At 64.4% G+C, this 15,408-nt stretch overlaps 3 protein-coding genes across 3 annotated transcripts; 2 read left to right on the forward strand and 1 right to left on the reverse strand.

Moving 5' to 3' along the window:
* The first annotated feature begins 31 nt into the window (after window positions 1-31).
* On the forward strand, window positions 32-5,229 carry CHLRE_03g197300v5 (uncharacterized protein). The gene is made up of 5 exons (XM_043061267.1): window positions 32-246; window positions 390-553; window positions 805-1,084; window positions 1,228-1,320; window positions 1,514-5,229. Exons 1-5 carry the CDS (start codon window positions 211-213, stop codon window positions 4,478-4,480), a joined length of 3,540 nt encoding a protein of 1,179 aa, XP_042926396.1. The 5' UTR covers window positions 32-210; the 3' UTR covers window positions 4,481-5,229.
* A 7-nt stretch (window positions 5,230-5,236) lies between these two features.
* CHLRE_03g197350v5 (uncharacterized protein) lies at window positions 5,237-9,898 on the reverse strand. The gene is made up of 13 exons (XM_001693244.2): window positions 9,637-9,898; window positions 9,443-9,546; window positions 8,998-9,166; window positions 8,716-8,885; window positions 8,441-8,615; window positions 8,257-8,310; window positions 7,949-8,143; window positions 7,571-7,807; window positions 6,864-7,406; window positions 6,522-6,706; window positions 6,285-6,396; window positions 5,994-6,155; window positions 5,237-5,857 (listed from the first exon to the last, which is right to left on the reverse strand). The coding sequence occupies exons 1-13, from the start codon at window positions 9,676-9,678 to the stop codon at window positions 5,504-5,506; spliced, it is 2,502 nt and encodes an 833-aa protein (XP_001693296.2). The 5' UTR covers window positions 9,679-9,898; the 3' UTR covers window positions 5,237-5,503.
* Window positions 9,899-10,051: 153 nt separating this feature from the next.
* CHLRE_03g197400v5 (uncharacterized protein) lies at window positions 10,052-15,371 on the forward strand. Its single transcript, XM_043061268.1, has 10 exons — window positions 10,052-10,413; window positions 10,564-10,804; window positions 10,965-11,285; window positions 11,401-11,694; window positions 11,853-12,156; window positions 12,337-12,511; window positions 12,678-12,877; window positions 13,043-13,200; window positions 13,311-13,424; window positions 13,601-15,371. The coding sequence occupies exons 1-10, from the start codon at window positions 10,403-10,405 to the stop codon at window positions 14,261-14,263; spliced, it is 2,481 nt and encodes an 826-aa protein (XP_042926397.1). The 5' UTR covers window positions 10,052-10,402; the 3' UTR covers window positions 14,264-15,371.
* Window positions 15,372-15,408: the final 37 nt, after the last annotated feature.

Genomic DNA, 15,408 nt, shown 5'->3' on the forward strand with positions numbered 1-15,408 from the left:
TACTACACCTCACCTTATTGCTCTACCGAATAAAAGCGACCTCTTACCCTCAGACGACATAAGTTTGCTACACCTCCTCACCTCCCGGTACTTGCGTAGTCAGCACTGCACTGCAACTAGGCGCATCGAAGCTTGAATGATTTGCTTATTTCACTAGGCCACGTTGCGGGTGAATTCATCCTTGCGGAGACGGAGCGTCGCGTGCTCAAGATGTCAGCACAGTGCGCCGCTAACACGACCTGGGAGGCAAGTGATTTTCTTCAAGCATGCGAAGGGAACATTTACTGCCTGCCGTGCTTCGAGGACAGGGTGGCTTCTTCGCATGCGCATTTCCATCGCTGACAGTGTATCGTCATCGTCGTCGTCGTAAATTGGCTTTCCTTGCGCAGAAGCTACCATTCATACCCAGCGACCCTACACCGGGCTTCACTCCAACCCAGTGGACGCAGCAGCAGTTCGTCTCATATGCCAAGGGTCCGCTCCTCGCCGCAACAAGCGTGAACTTAGCCTTCCTATGCGTTGTGCTGGCGCTGATAGCGCTGTTTCTCCTATGGTGAGATTGGGGGGCGACGTAGATCTGACAGGGTCGGTCAGGGTGACGGAGAACTGGAGGCACGAAACCCAGCTGCTGCCACCTTCCAGCCTGTGTTTGGCGCCGGGTAACAGCGTGGCCATCTCACCACCCGGCGGCAACTGCATGCATACACAGATAGGTATCTACATCTCTTCTTACACATGCTTAGCACCACGCACATCGCCTTAATCTCGGCCCCGCTGCGCCACGTCGACGCGCACGGACGGCAGGCGGACACTGCGCTGCGTGGGCTGGTGCTGCAGCCGATGCTGCGGCAACCATCGCCTGGCCCGCCGCAAGAGCCTGCTCACCTACGAGGTGATGCATGACGCCTGGATGCGCGGCTACAAGGTCATGTACGTCTTCTTCGCCGTTGGCAGCATCGCACTGGCCGCGGCCGGCATGGCCATGCTTCCGCGTGCCACTGACCGCGTGTCGGATTTGGCGGTGCGGCTAGACGCGGCTGGCGACTACGTTGGCGACTTGCTCACTGCCTCAGACAGCCTCATTGTGAGTGCACAGGATCAAGGACACTGTTCTTAAGGCAATATTGTACGGTGTGATGATGGCAAAGGTTGCGGGTAGGGGGATGGGTAGACGGTTGGTTGCTTGCAGGTGGCCGGTTATGACTGAGGCTGCCTATGCCCTCGCAGTCTGGCGGCGCGGGCCTGCGCCCCCTCATGTCCGGTGCGGCGGTGCTGCTCACCAACGGCCTGCCCACCACAAACCTAGCTGCGGATATGACGGTAAGTTGGCACGGAACCGGCAGTGACGAAAGGAGAAGCTGCTACCGGTACTTGCTGGACCCATGCATGTAGTTACTTGCTAGACCATGCATACAGTACTACCGTACTACCGTACCGTACTACCGTAACTCGACGGGCGCGTGCTCCTTTCAACCTTGTCCCTTGTTCCTGCTCCCTTCCTTGCGATCCGCAGTGCACCGGGGGCGTGCTGGACACTGCTCTTGCAGCACCCAGCCAGCCCTCTGACCTACGCGCGGCACTCCTGGCCGCAGACACTGCCCTACGCACTGCAGTGGGCCCCGCCCTGGCCGCTGCCACGGCGCTCCTAGACGCCACTGCCGGCAGCAGCACAGCCACCTCCGGCCTCATCGCGGCCACGCCTGCGCTCGCCGCAGTCGCGGCTGCACCCGCCCTCGTGTCCAATATTAGCTCCGGCCTCGCTGGCTACGACAGCGCCCTGGGGGCACTGCCCGCCACCCGCAGCCCGACCACCAGCAGCGATCCCCGCGTGTCAGATCTGCAGGCCGCGCAAGCGGCACTGGTCCTCAGCGCCTGGATCGACAACATCGACTACCTGTACGACAGCGTGCGTGTCGCCGCCGCCGCCGCCCGCCAGGTGCCGTACACCCGCCTGGCGGCGGCGCTGAGTGCACTGCGCGCCGCCGCCAACGCCACCAGCGCATCCCCACTGACGCCAGTGATGGCGGGTCTGGGCCGCCTGGATGTGGCGTATCTGGGCACCGCGCCGCAGCAGGCTGCCGGTGTCGTGACGGCGGGCCGCGCCTGCCTGGCCCGCCTGCGCACCCAGCTGGCGGCATTTGATGACGCCATCTTCAGTTTCAACTCGGGCACCCTGGAGCGCGCCGCCATGGATGCCGTGCCGGCGATCCAGGCGGCGCTGGAGTCCGTGTACGGCAACAGCAACGCCAGTGCTGTCGTGGCGGGCGGCAACGCCACTGCCGGCTCGCCGGCGGCCGTGGTCGCGCCCTCGTTGGCCTGGCCGCAGGCCGCGCTGTCCGCTCTGTCGCCTTTCGTGGGTATGGACGATATCGCGATCGCTGCGGCATGCGGCAACGTGCAGGCGGTGCTGTCCAATGTGACTAATGGCGGCGCCAACGGCACCAGCAGGTTGCCGGACGAGATGCCCACGCTGTCCTACCTCACCTCCCTACGCGCCGCGCTGGTGGCGCTGCAGACGCCGGCGGGAAATGTCTCCACTGCGCTGTCCACGTATGTTGGCGCGCGCACTGATGCCAATTATGACAGCCTGCGCACCACTGCCAACTCCACCCGCACCGGCGCAGTCGCGAGTGCCCGCTCTGCTGCCGGCGCCCCGGCGCCATCTGGTTACAGCAGCATTGTCACTTCAGCAGCCAACGCGACAAACATCATCGCCAGCTCCTCGCTCCAGGCCACTCTGGCGACGTTGGACGCCAACGCAACCTCTGCTATTGCATGGCTCACCGCCTCCACCTCCACCGCTCCCGCCACCTCCGGCATCGTGCACCTGAATGTCACGACCGCAGCGCTGGCAAGGCTGCAGAGCATTTTCACTGCCAACTCCGCCCGCCTCGCCGCCGTCAACTGGACTTCCACCACCTCCTCCAGCGCCAGCGCCAACGCCACCTCCGGCTACCTGCCCTCGGTCTTCCTGCAGCCGCTGGGACGCTCGCTCGCGCTGATTGGCTCCGTTATCTCCAACGGCCTGTCCGCCATCGGTGAGCAGCTGGACAACGCACTGGGCAAGGCGCTGCTGTCCCCTCCACCTCCTTCCACGCCTGGTGCGTTTCCCTCGCCGTCTTCCTCCAACGCCAGCTCCACTGGCTACCATCGCCGTGCCATGCTGGCAAGCAGCAGCACCGGCACCGCCACAACCTCGGCCCTCAACGCCACGGCTCAGGTCAGGCAGCAGCTGGTGAACCGCCTGCAGAACATCACCGACAAGCTGACTGGCGCCGACTCCAAACAGTACACAAACGGCGCCTACTGGGGCCCCATCGCCATTTACGCCGCCGTCATCGCAACCTGCCTGCTGCTGGGCCTTGCAGTCTTCCTGAACTGGCCCGGCGGCCTGGTAGTCCTCTTCATGATCCACCTCTTTGTCTCCGGCGTCGTGCTGGCGGCGGCGTGGGGCGGCGCGGCGAGCCTCGTGGTGGCACACGACACGTGCGGCAGCGCTGACGCCATTGTGCTGTCGGAGGTGTCGCCCAACTCGGCGCTGTTCCCGCTGGTGCGCTACTACTTGCAGGGCGTAGGTGGCTCGCTGCCGGCGGTGCTGCGCGCCTCCGGCCTGGGCGACACCTCTCGCCTGTCTGCCGCCGCGGCGCTGCTGCAGACGCAGGTGCTGGACCCGCTGCTGCTGCCGGCCGACCCCTCGGCTGCGGCCAACGCCACCAACACGTCATCGTCCGCGACCACGCAGTGGCCGGGCAGCCTGGGCAGCGTGCAGTACGGGCTCGGCGGCCTGCTGGCTGACTTGTCAATGGCGGCTGCGGACATGTCAGCCCACCTGTCCGACCTGCTGACTCTGGGTGAGCGCGCCGCCGTGCTCAATGTCTATTACGGCGTCACCAGCTGGGCCTGCTGTGGCCTGGCGAGTGATGTCATGATTCAGTGGGTTACCGCAACCGGCAGCGGCGTGCTTGCGTGGGCCGCGGCACTGGTGGCTCTGCTCATCCTGAAGAACCTGGACGACATGCCCGGTGGCGGCGGCGTGTGTGGCTGCACATGCTACCGCATGAAGGACTTCCCCCGCCCCGTTAAGGGCCGCCGCGCCGGTGCCAGCAGCGGCGGCGGAGCCACCGCCACTGCCGCTCCTGCCGCTGTTGCCTACGGTGCGGATGTGGAGCGTGGCAAGGGCGCACCATACATGGCGCCTGCGCCCATGATGACGACGCCCCAGACCAAGGGCAAGGAGGTAACGGTCGAGAACGGCCTCTTCCATGGGCCGCCGCCGCCTTCGGAACCACCGATGACGATAGTGCTGGGCGACGGTACCGCTGCGACGGGCGGCCACCGCCCGTCCATCAATGTGTGTGTGATGGACCCGGAGACGGCGGCCGCATTCGGGTTGAACGCCACCTCGGATGGCGGCGCATCCTCTGCGCCATCCGCGCCTTCTGCACCGCTTCTACCTCCGCCCAACGGCAGTGGGCGGTGATACATGCATCACAGTAGCTCTAGTAAAGAAGCATGGAACGTAATTGGTAACGCTTAAGGTTTTGGGGCGAGGTGATGTACAGCAAGCAGGGGTGTAAGAATGGAGGTACAGTAGCCGCTGGCCGCTGCAACATGCGGCCAAACTAACCACATGCCCCATCAAGGACTGTCGGCCTATGGGCCGATCAGCTTTCACAAAGGTGCACTCGGACCAGGAACTTGGGATCAACAGGGTCAGGCAGGGTGGAAGTGGTAATAGGCAATATTGCAGCGATGTGCGCCGTGAACACCGCCGACAAGGTAGGATAAAGTTGAGTGTCGAGCGGCTGGCACGAAGATGGGCGACTTGGGGATGCACATGGTGCTGGGGGCACGTGGCGGGAGTGGGTGCGGGCTTGCGGCGGGGCTGTCCCGTGTGCTGTGTGCACTTGCACGTGGACTCAGGCGACCCCAGGCTGCGGCTGCCCGTTGTGGGGGCGTGCGGTTGGCGGGGCACGCGCATGAAAGAGGTTGTGCGGCTCTTTTGTCCGCGTGCATGGGGGCGGTGCAAATGGTTGGTATGTTGTGTGGCCCGGGTCAGGTGACGGATGAGCGTTGTAAGTGCAGGTGGCAGGACGCGAGCCTCCTCGGACTTAACACTTCCGTAGCACGATTGGAATGAGACCACTCCGACTGTTCGCGGGTTTCAGTTGTTTACGTGACGCATCAGTAGGCTGTACTGCTGAACAACATGTTGACGCATGTGCCCTCTTGCTTCTCGCTCGGCCATTTACAGGACACTCCAGCATGCACAGGGCGCACCTTGCATGTCCTAGTAGTCCAACTGCCCGTACCCCGCCGAACGCATTGCCGTCAGCACTCAGGCGAGCATACACCAGGCCACATTGCCACAACAGCCTTCCAAGCTGCATTCCTTAACACGCACCCGCAACCGGCTGCTCTATGGCGCACGCCCACCAAACCAAAATGCCCACTCTCGCCATACCGCCCGACACCCCACCGCCCGCTATCACGCGCCCGTGCCTCACGACGCCGCCGCCCGCTTCTGCGCTAGTGCCGCCGCCAGCTCGTCCCGGCGCCTGGTGAGCGCCTTGAAGCGCTCCTGCAGGTCCACCTCGCGCCGCTTGGTAGCGTCCACCAGCTCGCCCAGCGCCTCCAGACGCTCGGGCGCGGCGCGCAACTCGCGCTCGTGCAGCGCCTTGAAGCACACCAACTCCTGAGCTGCGTCGCGCACCTGCGCCCACAGCTCGCCCACGCGGCCTGTCAGATCGCCATGGCGCCGCTGCAGGCCACCAAGCAGCAGGCCCAGCTTGCCCTCCAGCTTAGCCGCCTTCTTGGCCTCGCGCTCCATGTCGGCGCGCACGTTGTCGAACTCCGACTGCAAGACGTGAAGGGTCGCACGGGAGTTAGCGCGCGCTGCGTGATAACTGATAAGCTGGCTTGCCTGAGAGGTTCAGGAACGTGGGAAAACCGCCGCTACTTTGCCCATCTTCTGACGCCTTCCCTGGCCCCACCTTTAGCGAGTCGATGCGGTCCACGTTGGTGGCGCTGGCGGCGCGCTCGTAGCGCTGGCGCGATGGCAGGTAGATGAGGTCGCGGTGCACGCTCATCCACACCTCGCTGTAGTCGTCCGGGCTCAGCTTGGCATGGTCCCAGGCGCTGCGAAGGTAAGCCACCTGTGTCCAGGCGCGATGATGAAGGAATGCATATATCAGGGTCTGGTAGCGCTTGTCTCTTCAGGGGATTTAAGATTGCCAAGCTAGCCCCATCCACATAACGCTTCCAACCGACTGCACCACACTCACCTCCCTGTCCACCAGCTCAGCCGCCGACTGCAACGCCTCCAGCTCAAACTCCTCCAGCACCGGCACCGGGCCCGGAGCCGCATGCTGCTGCTTGCCCTTCTTGCGGGCGTCCCTGCACAAACAGACACCACAGCAGCCGCCACCGTTGCCAAACAGTTGGCGGCAGCACCATGGCAGATTCAGCAGTGCCCCCTGCTGGCGGCATCAACACCAAGACACAAGGCCCCAGCCACGCACCGGCCATCCTTGACTGGGTACTTGGCAGCGTCGTGCTGCAGCAGTCCGCGCATCTCAGCCGCCACCAGCTCCTCAGCCCGGTCCCGCAGCTGCTCCGCGCTAGCGCCCGCAGTGCTGGGCGCCGCCGGCTTGGGGGCCGGCAGCGAGTCCAGGTTGAGCGGGCGGGGCAGCTGCCGCTGCAGAGCCTGTGAGCGCAGGGGCCGCAACCAAGTGCCATTAGGTAATGCGAATTACAACTGGGCCCGTCTTCATCTTCCTGCCTGCTCCAAGCACCCCAGCACTTCACTCTCGTGGGAATGGTGGAAACAACCCCGCCATAACCAGCTCGAACCCAGCGCGCACCTTGCTCTTCTTGAGCTCCTCAATGCGGCGGCGCTCTGCCTCCTCCCGTGCTTTGCGCGCCCGCACGTCCGCCAGGTCCTCCTCCATGGCGTCCTCCGCCTCCTCCTCCGCCTCAGGCAGCTCAGGCACCTCGAACGCGTACTCATTCTGCGGCGTCGGAAGCCCCGCCAGCCGCTCCCGCAGCTCGCCGCGCATCACCGCTGCCCGCGCCGCCGCCGCGCGCTTGCTCATCGCTGCCTCCATCGTCAGCGCGTCCGCCTCATTGAGGCCCAGCGCGTCGCGAATGAGCGGCGTGGCGCCGGGGCCCACACCACCGCTACCCGCCCGCAGTGGCGTGCCAGCGACGGAGGGCGTGGCGGAGACGCCAGCGATGGAAGGCACGACACGCGCGCCGGTGGCGCCGCCAGCGCCGCGCACAGAGGGCGTCATTCCGGCGAGTGGGTTGGGCGTGGCGGCAACCACGTTGCGCGGCGTCACACCAGCAAAGTCCATAGCCGCCACGTCCACACCCGCCTCTCCACCCTCCAGCACCGTGCCCATGCCCTGCGGACACACATCTTGGAAGGTAAGCGGCCAGCGACAGCCGACACTTGACCACATGGGAAAGCACTGACAAACCCTTGCTGCCCCCGGGGTAACTTCAATGCAAGTCACGAGCCGCGGGCGCTACTTCCCAGCGGCGTGCCATGGCACGATGCCCTGCCCACCTGCAGCCTGGCCAATGCCGCCGCCTCGGCCATGATACGGTCGCTGCCACCAGGGCCCGCGCGCGGCGTGCGCATGGGCGTGGCGCCCGGCCCCATGCCCAGCCGCGCCGCCGGCGTCTGGTTGTACTGACCCAGCAGCGTGCGCGTGGCGTCGCCGCCTGCGCCCTCCGACACACTGGCCTCCAGAGCTCCGTCCACGCCCAGGCGGGCGATCTGCTCCAGCTCCGCCTCGCTCACCTGCGGCGAGTTAGTTCCAAGTTGGTCACTCCAGGGGCCTTTGCACCTTATCATCCTAGGGGGCTTGAGGTGATTGCAGCCAGCGACTGCAAGTATCGAAGCCACTACGCCTCAAGCCGCCACCCGCAGCTGTGCACGCACCTGCGGCGCGGGCAGCATGAGCTTGCCGCGGCGGCGCGGCCCCTCCTGGTCCAGCCCCATGTGCTTGGCCACGGCATTCGGCGCGTCATGCATCTCGTTGATCTTCTGTCGCTTGACGTCCTTCTTGATCAGCGCCTCCTCAATGTCCTTCCGCCGCCGCCCCTCCAGCTCTTCCACCGTCACAGGGCGGAACTCCTGTTAACACCGAGAGCAAACAGGGTGTCACGGACCGTCCTTTCGGTGCACCGCCCGGAAAGTATCATTGGCTTTGCTCCCGCAAGGAATGTGCGCGCTGCCGGTCTCCTTACTTGCTGCATGGAGCGAGTGGTCTTCTCCTCATCCGCAGTCGAGTAAAAGCCGGCCTGCGGGGCACACAGCGAAAGGGGCCACGCGTGTTAGGCCACCGTACCAGCAACTGCACACATGGCAGGGCAACCGCCAACCTAGCATACCGCCGCTCCGCCGCGCCCTGAACGGCTCAGCCATGCCCACCTGCGGCTTGAGCTCGAAGGCGACCTCGCTGCTGTAGTCCACGGCGCGCGAGTTCTTGTTCCGGGCGCGCACGTCAATGCCCGCCGCCTTCAGCTCGCGCTTTTTCTGCAGCTGCGCCAAGCGCCGCGCCTCCTCCAGCTGCTTTTCACGAGCCTTGCGCTTGGCCTTCTTACCACTGCGCACGTGGCAATGCAAGTTGTATACAATGTCAGCTCAGGTGCTGGTGCTGCCACCATCATGCTAGCATCACACCCTTGGCACCTACGCCCGCGCACCGTGTGTTGGCCAGACGCGCGCGTGCCTCGCTGAGCATCTCCTTCTCGTCCTCGTCCATGTCCACCGCGTCGGGGCGCGCGGGCTTGGCCTCGGGGTTGGGGTCAATCTCACCCGGCCGCAGCCGCCGCGGGTCATCACGCGGATCGTAGTTGACGTCCTTGGCGACGGCCTGGATGGGTGGGCGATTGGGTGGGTGGGATCCTGTTCCATTTTCCGCATCCCGGCTCCCCAATCCCCACCCCCACCCTCGCCATGGCCACCCCAGCATCTCGGCTCCTCACCTGGTCCAGCAGACGCTCGTATCGGTCCAGGCACTGCGCGGGCGTGCGGCCCACGATGGGCGCGATGGTGCGCCACTGGCACGGCATCAGCTTTGCCAGATGCAGCAGCTTCTCATCCTCCTCGCGCGTCCACTCCGTCTTCTTGATGGCCGGGTCCAGCCACTCGTACCTACGGCGCAGACGTGCGATGCCGCGTGAAGCTAGGTCCGTCATACAGCCGTGCAGCCGATGTGACAGGCTGTGCATGCCCTGTCGACACGGCGGGTGGACCCCACCCTGCACCCGCCCGCATCTACCCCTGCTTGCGTGTAGCCCTGTCCGCCGGAGTGGGTACTTTCTAGTCCCGTTCTACCAAAGCAGCAGCCATCGGTGGGATAACCCGTTGGCAACGCCGTAGCCTGCCGCTCAGCAACCCCGCCCCGTAGCCCGCCGCGCCTGTGCTCACCAGCGTGCTTTGCACTGCTTGGCAGACTTCCGCACCAGCAGCGACGAAATACGGGCCCACTGGTTGAGCCCATACTTCATCACTGCCGCCTTGAGGATTTCATCCTACATGCAGCAGCACAGAAGCAGAGTTCGAGCTCGCCTCCACCCACGGAAGATGTCCTCGCTAAAGACCGCACTGCGCCGTGTGCGCACCTCGGTGTTTTTCCAAACACCGCCCTTGATCATAATCCTCATGGCAGCTGTCTGTTACTATAAAAGCCCGGCGGGCGCGCGAGATGAGCCGGCTCGGCTCACAACGAGGCCCTATAGGCCGTCTCCTATCGGCCCTGCTGGCCGTGTGTGTTAAACGATCAGCAGGGCCTCAAGTTGCGGTCAAAGGTGCGTCGTCGGGGCGAGGATCCCAGCGCTGTCGTGAGAACTCGTAAGTCAGGGGTGCAGCAGACTGAAAGCAAAGTAGCTTATTGCTTTGGTTCAAAGTACATGAAGATGGGGCACAACCGGCGATTTCCGAGGCGCTGCATGGGACTCGGCCAATTCGCTCGGACCAACTAGGCACCAGAAGCTCTCTGCACTGCTTGTTTACCGGTACCATTGATTACATTCAGGACCAAACAAACTTGGGCGAACTGTAAGTGGAAAACATTTAGGACCGAGCCTAATTTCCCAGCTAGCGTCAATTAATGTCTTGTTATACTCGAAGCGCATTAATTATGAGGTAGGCAGGGCCGGAGCGTTTACTGGCGCTCCCGCTCCGTCTCGAACGTGCACGCCAACGCTCGCACTACAATAGCTCAACTGTGAGAAACATATCTCCATGAAGTTACAGTGGAGGGGGGCGACCCGCCTGGTCGCAACACTCCTCATCTTCGTGGCGGGGACAAACTGCAAGCTCGCAAGTGCAAAGGCCAGCAAGCCAGCGGACGCCCAGCCAGCGGCATCGGAGCTTTATGAGAGGGCTATGGCGATCAGGTGGGTGGCGAAGGGGCACGGGTTTGCACAAGGGACACGATCTCCACACACATTGCCACGGGCGTGTTTTGTCACCCACCTGCAGCCAGACCCTTCAGGTCTTGTTGTGTGGCGTGCCACGTGGCCGACTATGCCCATACTCTACTGCAGATCTAAGCGCGAGCTTACTTGGGGCGAGCAGCAGAAGGCTGCCGAGTACCTGGTTACCGCAGCAGGCTTCAGCAGCACCTCCCACGGCCGGGCATTCCCGTTCAACGGGACAGCCGATGCGGCCCGCCGCGGTGCGGCAACAGCGCCCGATGGGCTGCAGCTGCCGGGCTATGGTGGATCTGTGAACATTTCTCACACCGCACACCGCGGAGCAGTTAGGGAGCTTGCCAAGGCGTTTCTGGTAGGTGCGGGCTCCAGCGCCCCTTCGACTACCGTAGTTTCAGTGTTCGCCCTGCCAGTTGCCGCCGTCCGGGCGCCCACCACGCACCCGCTTGACACCGACCCGCTCCATGCGGCTTGCAAGCAACTTTGCACCCTAAAGCTCTTGCATTATTCTGCAGGACGGCTCTGGCGTTTCCCAGGACATGCGCCTGGCGCTGGAGCTGTTCCGCAACGCGGCGGAGGCGGGCGACGCGGAGGCACAGGGCCACATGGGGCTGTGCTACAGCATGGGCCTGGACTCGCCCGACTGCTGGACCGCGGACGGCATCGTGCGCTTCGGGCCTCCCAAGCCCGCGGAGGCGCTGTTACACTACTATTTCGGGGCCGCGGGCGGCGACATGACCAGCCGCATGGCCATGGGCTACCGCCACCTGACAGGGCTGGGCGTGCCACGCTCCTGCTGGAGTGCCGCGTCATACTACCAGCCCGTGGGCGAAAAGGTAAGGGGTACACGCGTGGGGTTGGCCAGGGTTTGGCTTGGGTGAGCGCTAGGACGGAATGCGAGCTGTATTGAGAAGCAGCTGCAACCTGATCTTGGTTGGTGTGCGTCCGCAGGTGAGCGACCTGGCGGCGGCGACCATGCCGCCGCCGACGACTCTGGAGGACGACGAGCCGGCCGACGATAGCAGCAGCGGCGCCAGCGGCGGCACCAGCAGCAGCGCCGCAGATGACTCCATCGCGCCGGAGCTGGCACCGCCCTCCGGGAGCCTGCCACACGTGGAGCGCATCCGGCTGCACCTGCAGGCGGCGCAGGGCGGCCTGCGCAGTGAGCGGCATCGAGAGGTGGTGCAGTACTACCAGTACAGCGCGGACCGCGGCAACACCGAGGCGCAGACGGCGGTGGGGCAGGTGAGCGGATTGAGGTGCCGGGTGCGCAATGCGACCTCTGTACGAGGAAGCGTACGGTACGTCGTAATGTGATGGGAGCGCGTGATTTCGCATACTTAGTTCGGTATCCACCCCTTCCTTTTTCTCCATGGCGTCAAATTCATCCGCCCGCTCTCCAGGTGCTCAACTACGGCACGCACGGCGTGGACCGCGACCACGGCGCCGCGCTGGCATACTTCAAACTGGCGGCGGCGGCTGGCGACGTGGACGCCATGGCGCACCTGGGCGCAATGTTTGCCAACGGCTATGGCACGCGGCGCAGCTACGAGCAAGCGGTGGACTGGTGGACGCGCGCGGCGCGGCGCAACAACGCCAACGCGCTGTTTGGGCTGGGCTACCTGTACCTGACGGCGCGGGGCGTGAGCCAGGACTATGACCGCGCCTTCCAGTACTTCAGCAAGGCAGCGGAGCAGGTGCACGCAGGTGCGGAGCGGGAGGCGGCAGCAGGCGGCTGGTGTCATGGGCTGTGGCAGGAACACGGGTGGGCGCGTTGGGCTGCCGACGTTTGAAGAGATACGCTTAAAGTATGCTTTGCCGGCGTGGCGCACAACGGTGTGGACCCCTCGCGCCCGCTCGCTGCTTGCATCCCCCTGCGCCCGACAGAGGCCCGGCCCGACGCTCTGTTCTACATGGGTGTGATGCACCTCAAGGGATACGGGGTGCGGCGCAAGAGTGTGCAGCGCGCTCTGTCGTACTTCACATTGGCGGCGCACGCCGGCCACAGCCTGGCGCAGTACAACGCCGCCATGATGCACCTGGCGGGCAAGGGCACACCACGGTGAGGAGCAGCCCCAGGAGAGGTGTACCATGCACGGCTTTTGCGGGAAGGAATGACGCGACGGTGTACTGAAGAGCTTCCTGAGCGGTTGCGGGATCAGGAGCTCCATGCTGGTCTGCATGAGTCCACATAGATGCTGGTTGCTTGTCCATCCACCCCCCTGCAGCAACTGCAAGCCTGCCGTGAGCTTGCTGAAGGCGCTGTCGGAGCGCGGCCCAGCCGCCTCCTCCGTGCAGCAGGGTCATGAGCACTTCTTCCGCGGCCGCTACGGCCTGGCGCTCCTCAGCTACCTGCGTGCCGCCGACCTCGGGATGGAAGTGGCACAGAGCAACGCCGCGTGGATGCTGGAGCGAGGATATGCGCCGGGTGAGGCGGGCTCCTGCTGCCAGCCTGCCACCGTCGTGCTCCGGGCGTTGGACGACTGGGTGCACTTGCATGCCAGTCCTACAGGGGTACTTCGGGTGGTTGCAAAGTGCTAGCCATCCGCACTGAGGCGCCACTTGGCAACCTAATCCCCCCTACCCCATGCAGGCCTGGGCGCCTCCGAGCTGGCCTTCTCGCTGTACAAGCAGTCGGCGGCGCAGTCCAATGTGCACAGCCTGCTGTGCATGGGCGACTCGTACTTCTACGGCCGCGGGGTGGAGCAGGACTGGGTGCGGTCGGCGGCGCTGTACTACGAGGCGTACCAGGTGCGGACCTGGAAGCGCTGCGCCGTTTTACGGCGTCCGCATGTTACGTCACTGGCTCATGCGTACCGCATTGACACCCACCCCACCGTTCCTCCCCGTTTCCTCCACAGGAGCGCTCGGCTGAGGCCATGTTCAACCTGGGCTTCATGCACGAATTTGGCGTTGGCGTGCCGCAGGACCTGCAGCTAGCCAAGCGCTTCTACAACATGGCCAAGCACACGCAGGTGCGCTACCACCCGGCTTGAGGTTGTCAATCGAGGCATGAGTCTGGTGGATAGATGGCCCACATGCTCGCGGTCTGTCGCCCACCAGAGCCGAACTGATGTGCACAACCTCTTGCGCAAGTGCACAGACGCTAGCATACGCGTTACTGCCGTTTGCTGTCTCTACTTGTCCGCAGGCGGACGCGTTCCTGCCTGTGGCGCTGGCCAATGCCTGGCTGCAGCTGCACGCCTGGTGGGACAAGCTGCGTCCGCTCCTGCCCTCCACGCCCTTCTTGGACCCCATTTGGAACTCCGTCTTCGCGCTGCACCCGCCGCACACGAGCCTCTTTGGGCCTTGGGTGGCGCGCGCGCAGCGGCTGCTGCCAAACCTGGCCCTGTTCCAAGCTGAGGTAGCGTTCTGGCGCTGGATGGACGTGGCTGGTCTGGGTGCATTGGGTGGGGTGCTGCAGCTAGGGGATGCAGGCGAGAGCGTGATGCTGCTGGCGCTGCTGGGCGGTCTGGCGCTGGTGGTGAGGCTGCGGCGGCGGCGCGCCGAGGCGCGGCAGCAGCAGCAGGATGCGGCGCGTCTGCTGCTGGCGGCGGAGGCGCAGGCGCAGGCTATGGTAGCAGCGGTAATGGCGGGAGGACTGGGGGTGGAGCCCGGGCGTCCGGTGCCAACTGCGGCGGGCGCGCCAGCGGCGGCGCGCGGCCAGCAGCCGCCGGCTGGAGAAGTGGCGGCTGGAGAAGTGGCGGCACAGGCGGTAGGTAGCACGGCGGCTGGAGCTGCGGGCACAGCGTACGGTGCGGCGGCTGCAGAGCCGGCGCAGGACGGCAGCGGTGCTGCCGGCGCTGCGCACTAGAGTCTCATGCTTGTCTTTATTTGGCTGGTTATCAGCGTTGCAAGAGCAACCTCGGTTTAGGCAGGCACGCAAGTTTCGGCGGGATTATTGTGTGGAATCCTTGGCGCCCCCCTCAAGCCTTGCGCTTGTACCATACTGGCGCAAACAAGCCCAAGAAGCGGCGCAAGCGCGCAGGCTGAGGAGCCGGCTGGTGTCTAGGTAGCGGTCCGCGGTGGGGCTGGCAGGGCATGCGTAGCGGCATGACAAGTAGTGCGGCTGTTGACAACTGTGCTGCGTCTGGCTGCGGTTGGCTCTGCCGTGGCATCGCGATTGCTAGGCACCTGGTTTGGCTATGTGCCTGTGGAAACCGACCCCGGCTATGTCCGGGCGATGAGGTTGTTCGGCCTCAGACTGTGGAGGGGCTCAGCCCCTTTTCCCGTGACCGGGGAACACTTGTTGTGGGGAAGCGTGAACTTGGCTCGTTGATAGCCTCAGTCACCCCTAGGCCCTAACTTGATTCTTGCGTGTCACCCACCGTGCCATCACCCTAGAGTAGAGGCTCGAGTGTCTGAACACTTGCGGAACAGCAGGATGCGTGACGCTTACAGTTACAGGTCAGCGGCATGATTATGGACATAGCGTGTCAGGGCAAGAGTCGCAGAGTGGGTACGGTGCGTGCCAGGGGTTGCCTTTGCTACCGGTAGGTGCGTAAGGTTACGGTATCCTTTTTGTCTCCACGGTGGATGGCGGGAGGCCGGGAGTGCTGGGTCCTAGGCTAGGGGGAGACGGAAATGGACACGAGAGGAGGGGCACAGGCGAGGCGGCAGTGCGGCACTGGTCGGGAGCGGCTATGAGCAGCGATGCGCACACCGGGCGCATATTTAGGGCTTTCATGCATCGCAGACAGCGCGACATTATGACGGGGAAGGAAGTATACCAGGGAAGGTGTGGGGGAGGGAAAACCGGATGACTCTTCGTCGGGTCAGAACCGAGCTGCGTCGGGGTGCGGGGCTGCGGGCACAAGGTGCAGGTGTCCTGTGCGATTCATCTTGGTGGGCGCGCGGTACGCTCAGGGCGCACGCCTGCACAGGAAACGCAGTGTGTCAAAAATATGTAAATGTTTTGATACGATGTTTTGATACAATATTGCATGCGGTGTGTAGGCC

The sequence above is a fragment of the Chlamydomonas reinhardtii genome, chromosome 3 (assembly GCF_000002595.2).
Source record: "Chlamydomonas reinhardtii strain CC-503 cw92 mt+ chromosome 3, whole genome shotgun sequence".
In the NCBI taxonomy this organism is placed as follows: Eukaryota; Viridiplantae; Chlorophyta; class Chlorophyceae; order Chlamydomonadales; family Chlamydomonadaceae; genus Chlamydomonas; species Chlamydomonas reinhardtii.

Coding starts and splice junctions, on each gene's coding strand:
- CHLRE_03g197400v5 (XM_043061268.1), top strand. Junction 10,805..10,964: donor AGCTTGCCAAGGCGTTTCTG/GTAGGTGCGGGC, acceptor ATTATTCTGCAG/GACGGCTCTGGCGTTTCCCA. Junction 13,201..13,310: donor TGTACTACGAGGCGTACCAG/GTGCGGACCTGG, acceptor TTTCCTCCACAG/GAGCGCTCGGCTGAGGCCAT.
- CHLRE_03g197300v5 (XM_043061267.1), top strand. CDS start 211: ATGTCAGCACAGTGCGCCGCTAACACGACCTGGGAG. Junction 247..389: donor CCGCTAACACGACCTGGGAG/GCAAGTGATTTT, acceptor TTCCTTGCGCAG/AAGCTACCATTCATACCCAG. Junction 1,085..1,227: donor CTGCCTCAGACAGCCTCATT/GTGAGTGCACAG, acceptor ATGCCCTCGCAG/TCTGGCGGCGCGGGCCTGCG.
- CHLRE_03g197350v5 (XM_001693244.2), bottom strand. CDS start 9,678: ATGAGGATTATGATCAAGGGCGGTGTTTGGAAAAACACCGAG. Junction 8,311..8,440: donor CCTTCGAGCTCAAGCCGCAG/GTGGGCATGGCT, acceptor TGTGCCCCGCAG/GCCGGCTTTTACTCGACTGC. Junction 6,397..6,521: donor TACCCAGTCAAGGATGGCCG/GTGCGTGGCTGG, acceptor CTGTTTGTGCAG/GGACGCCCGCAAGAAGGGCA.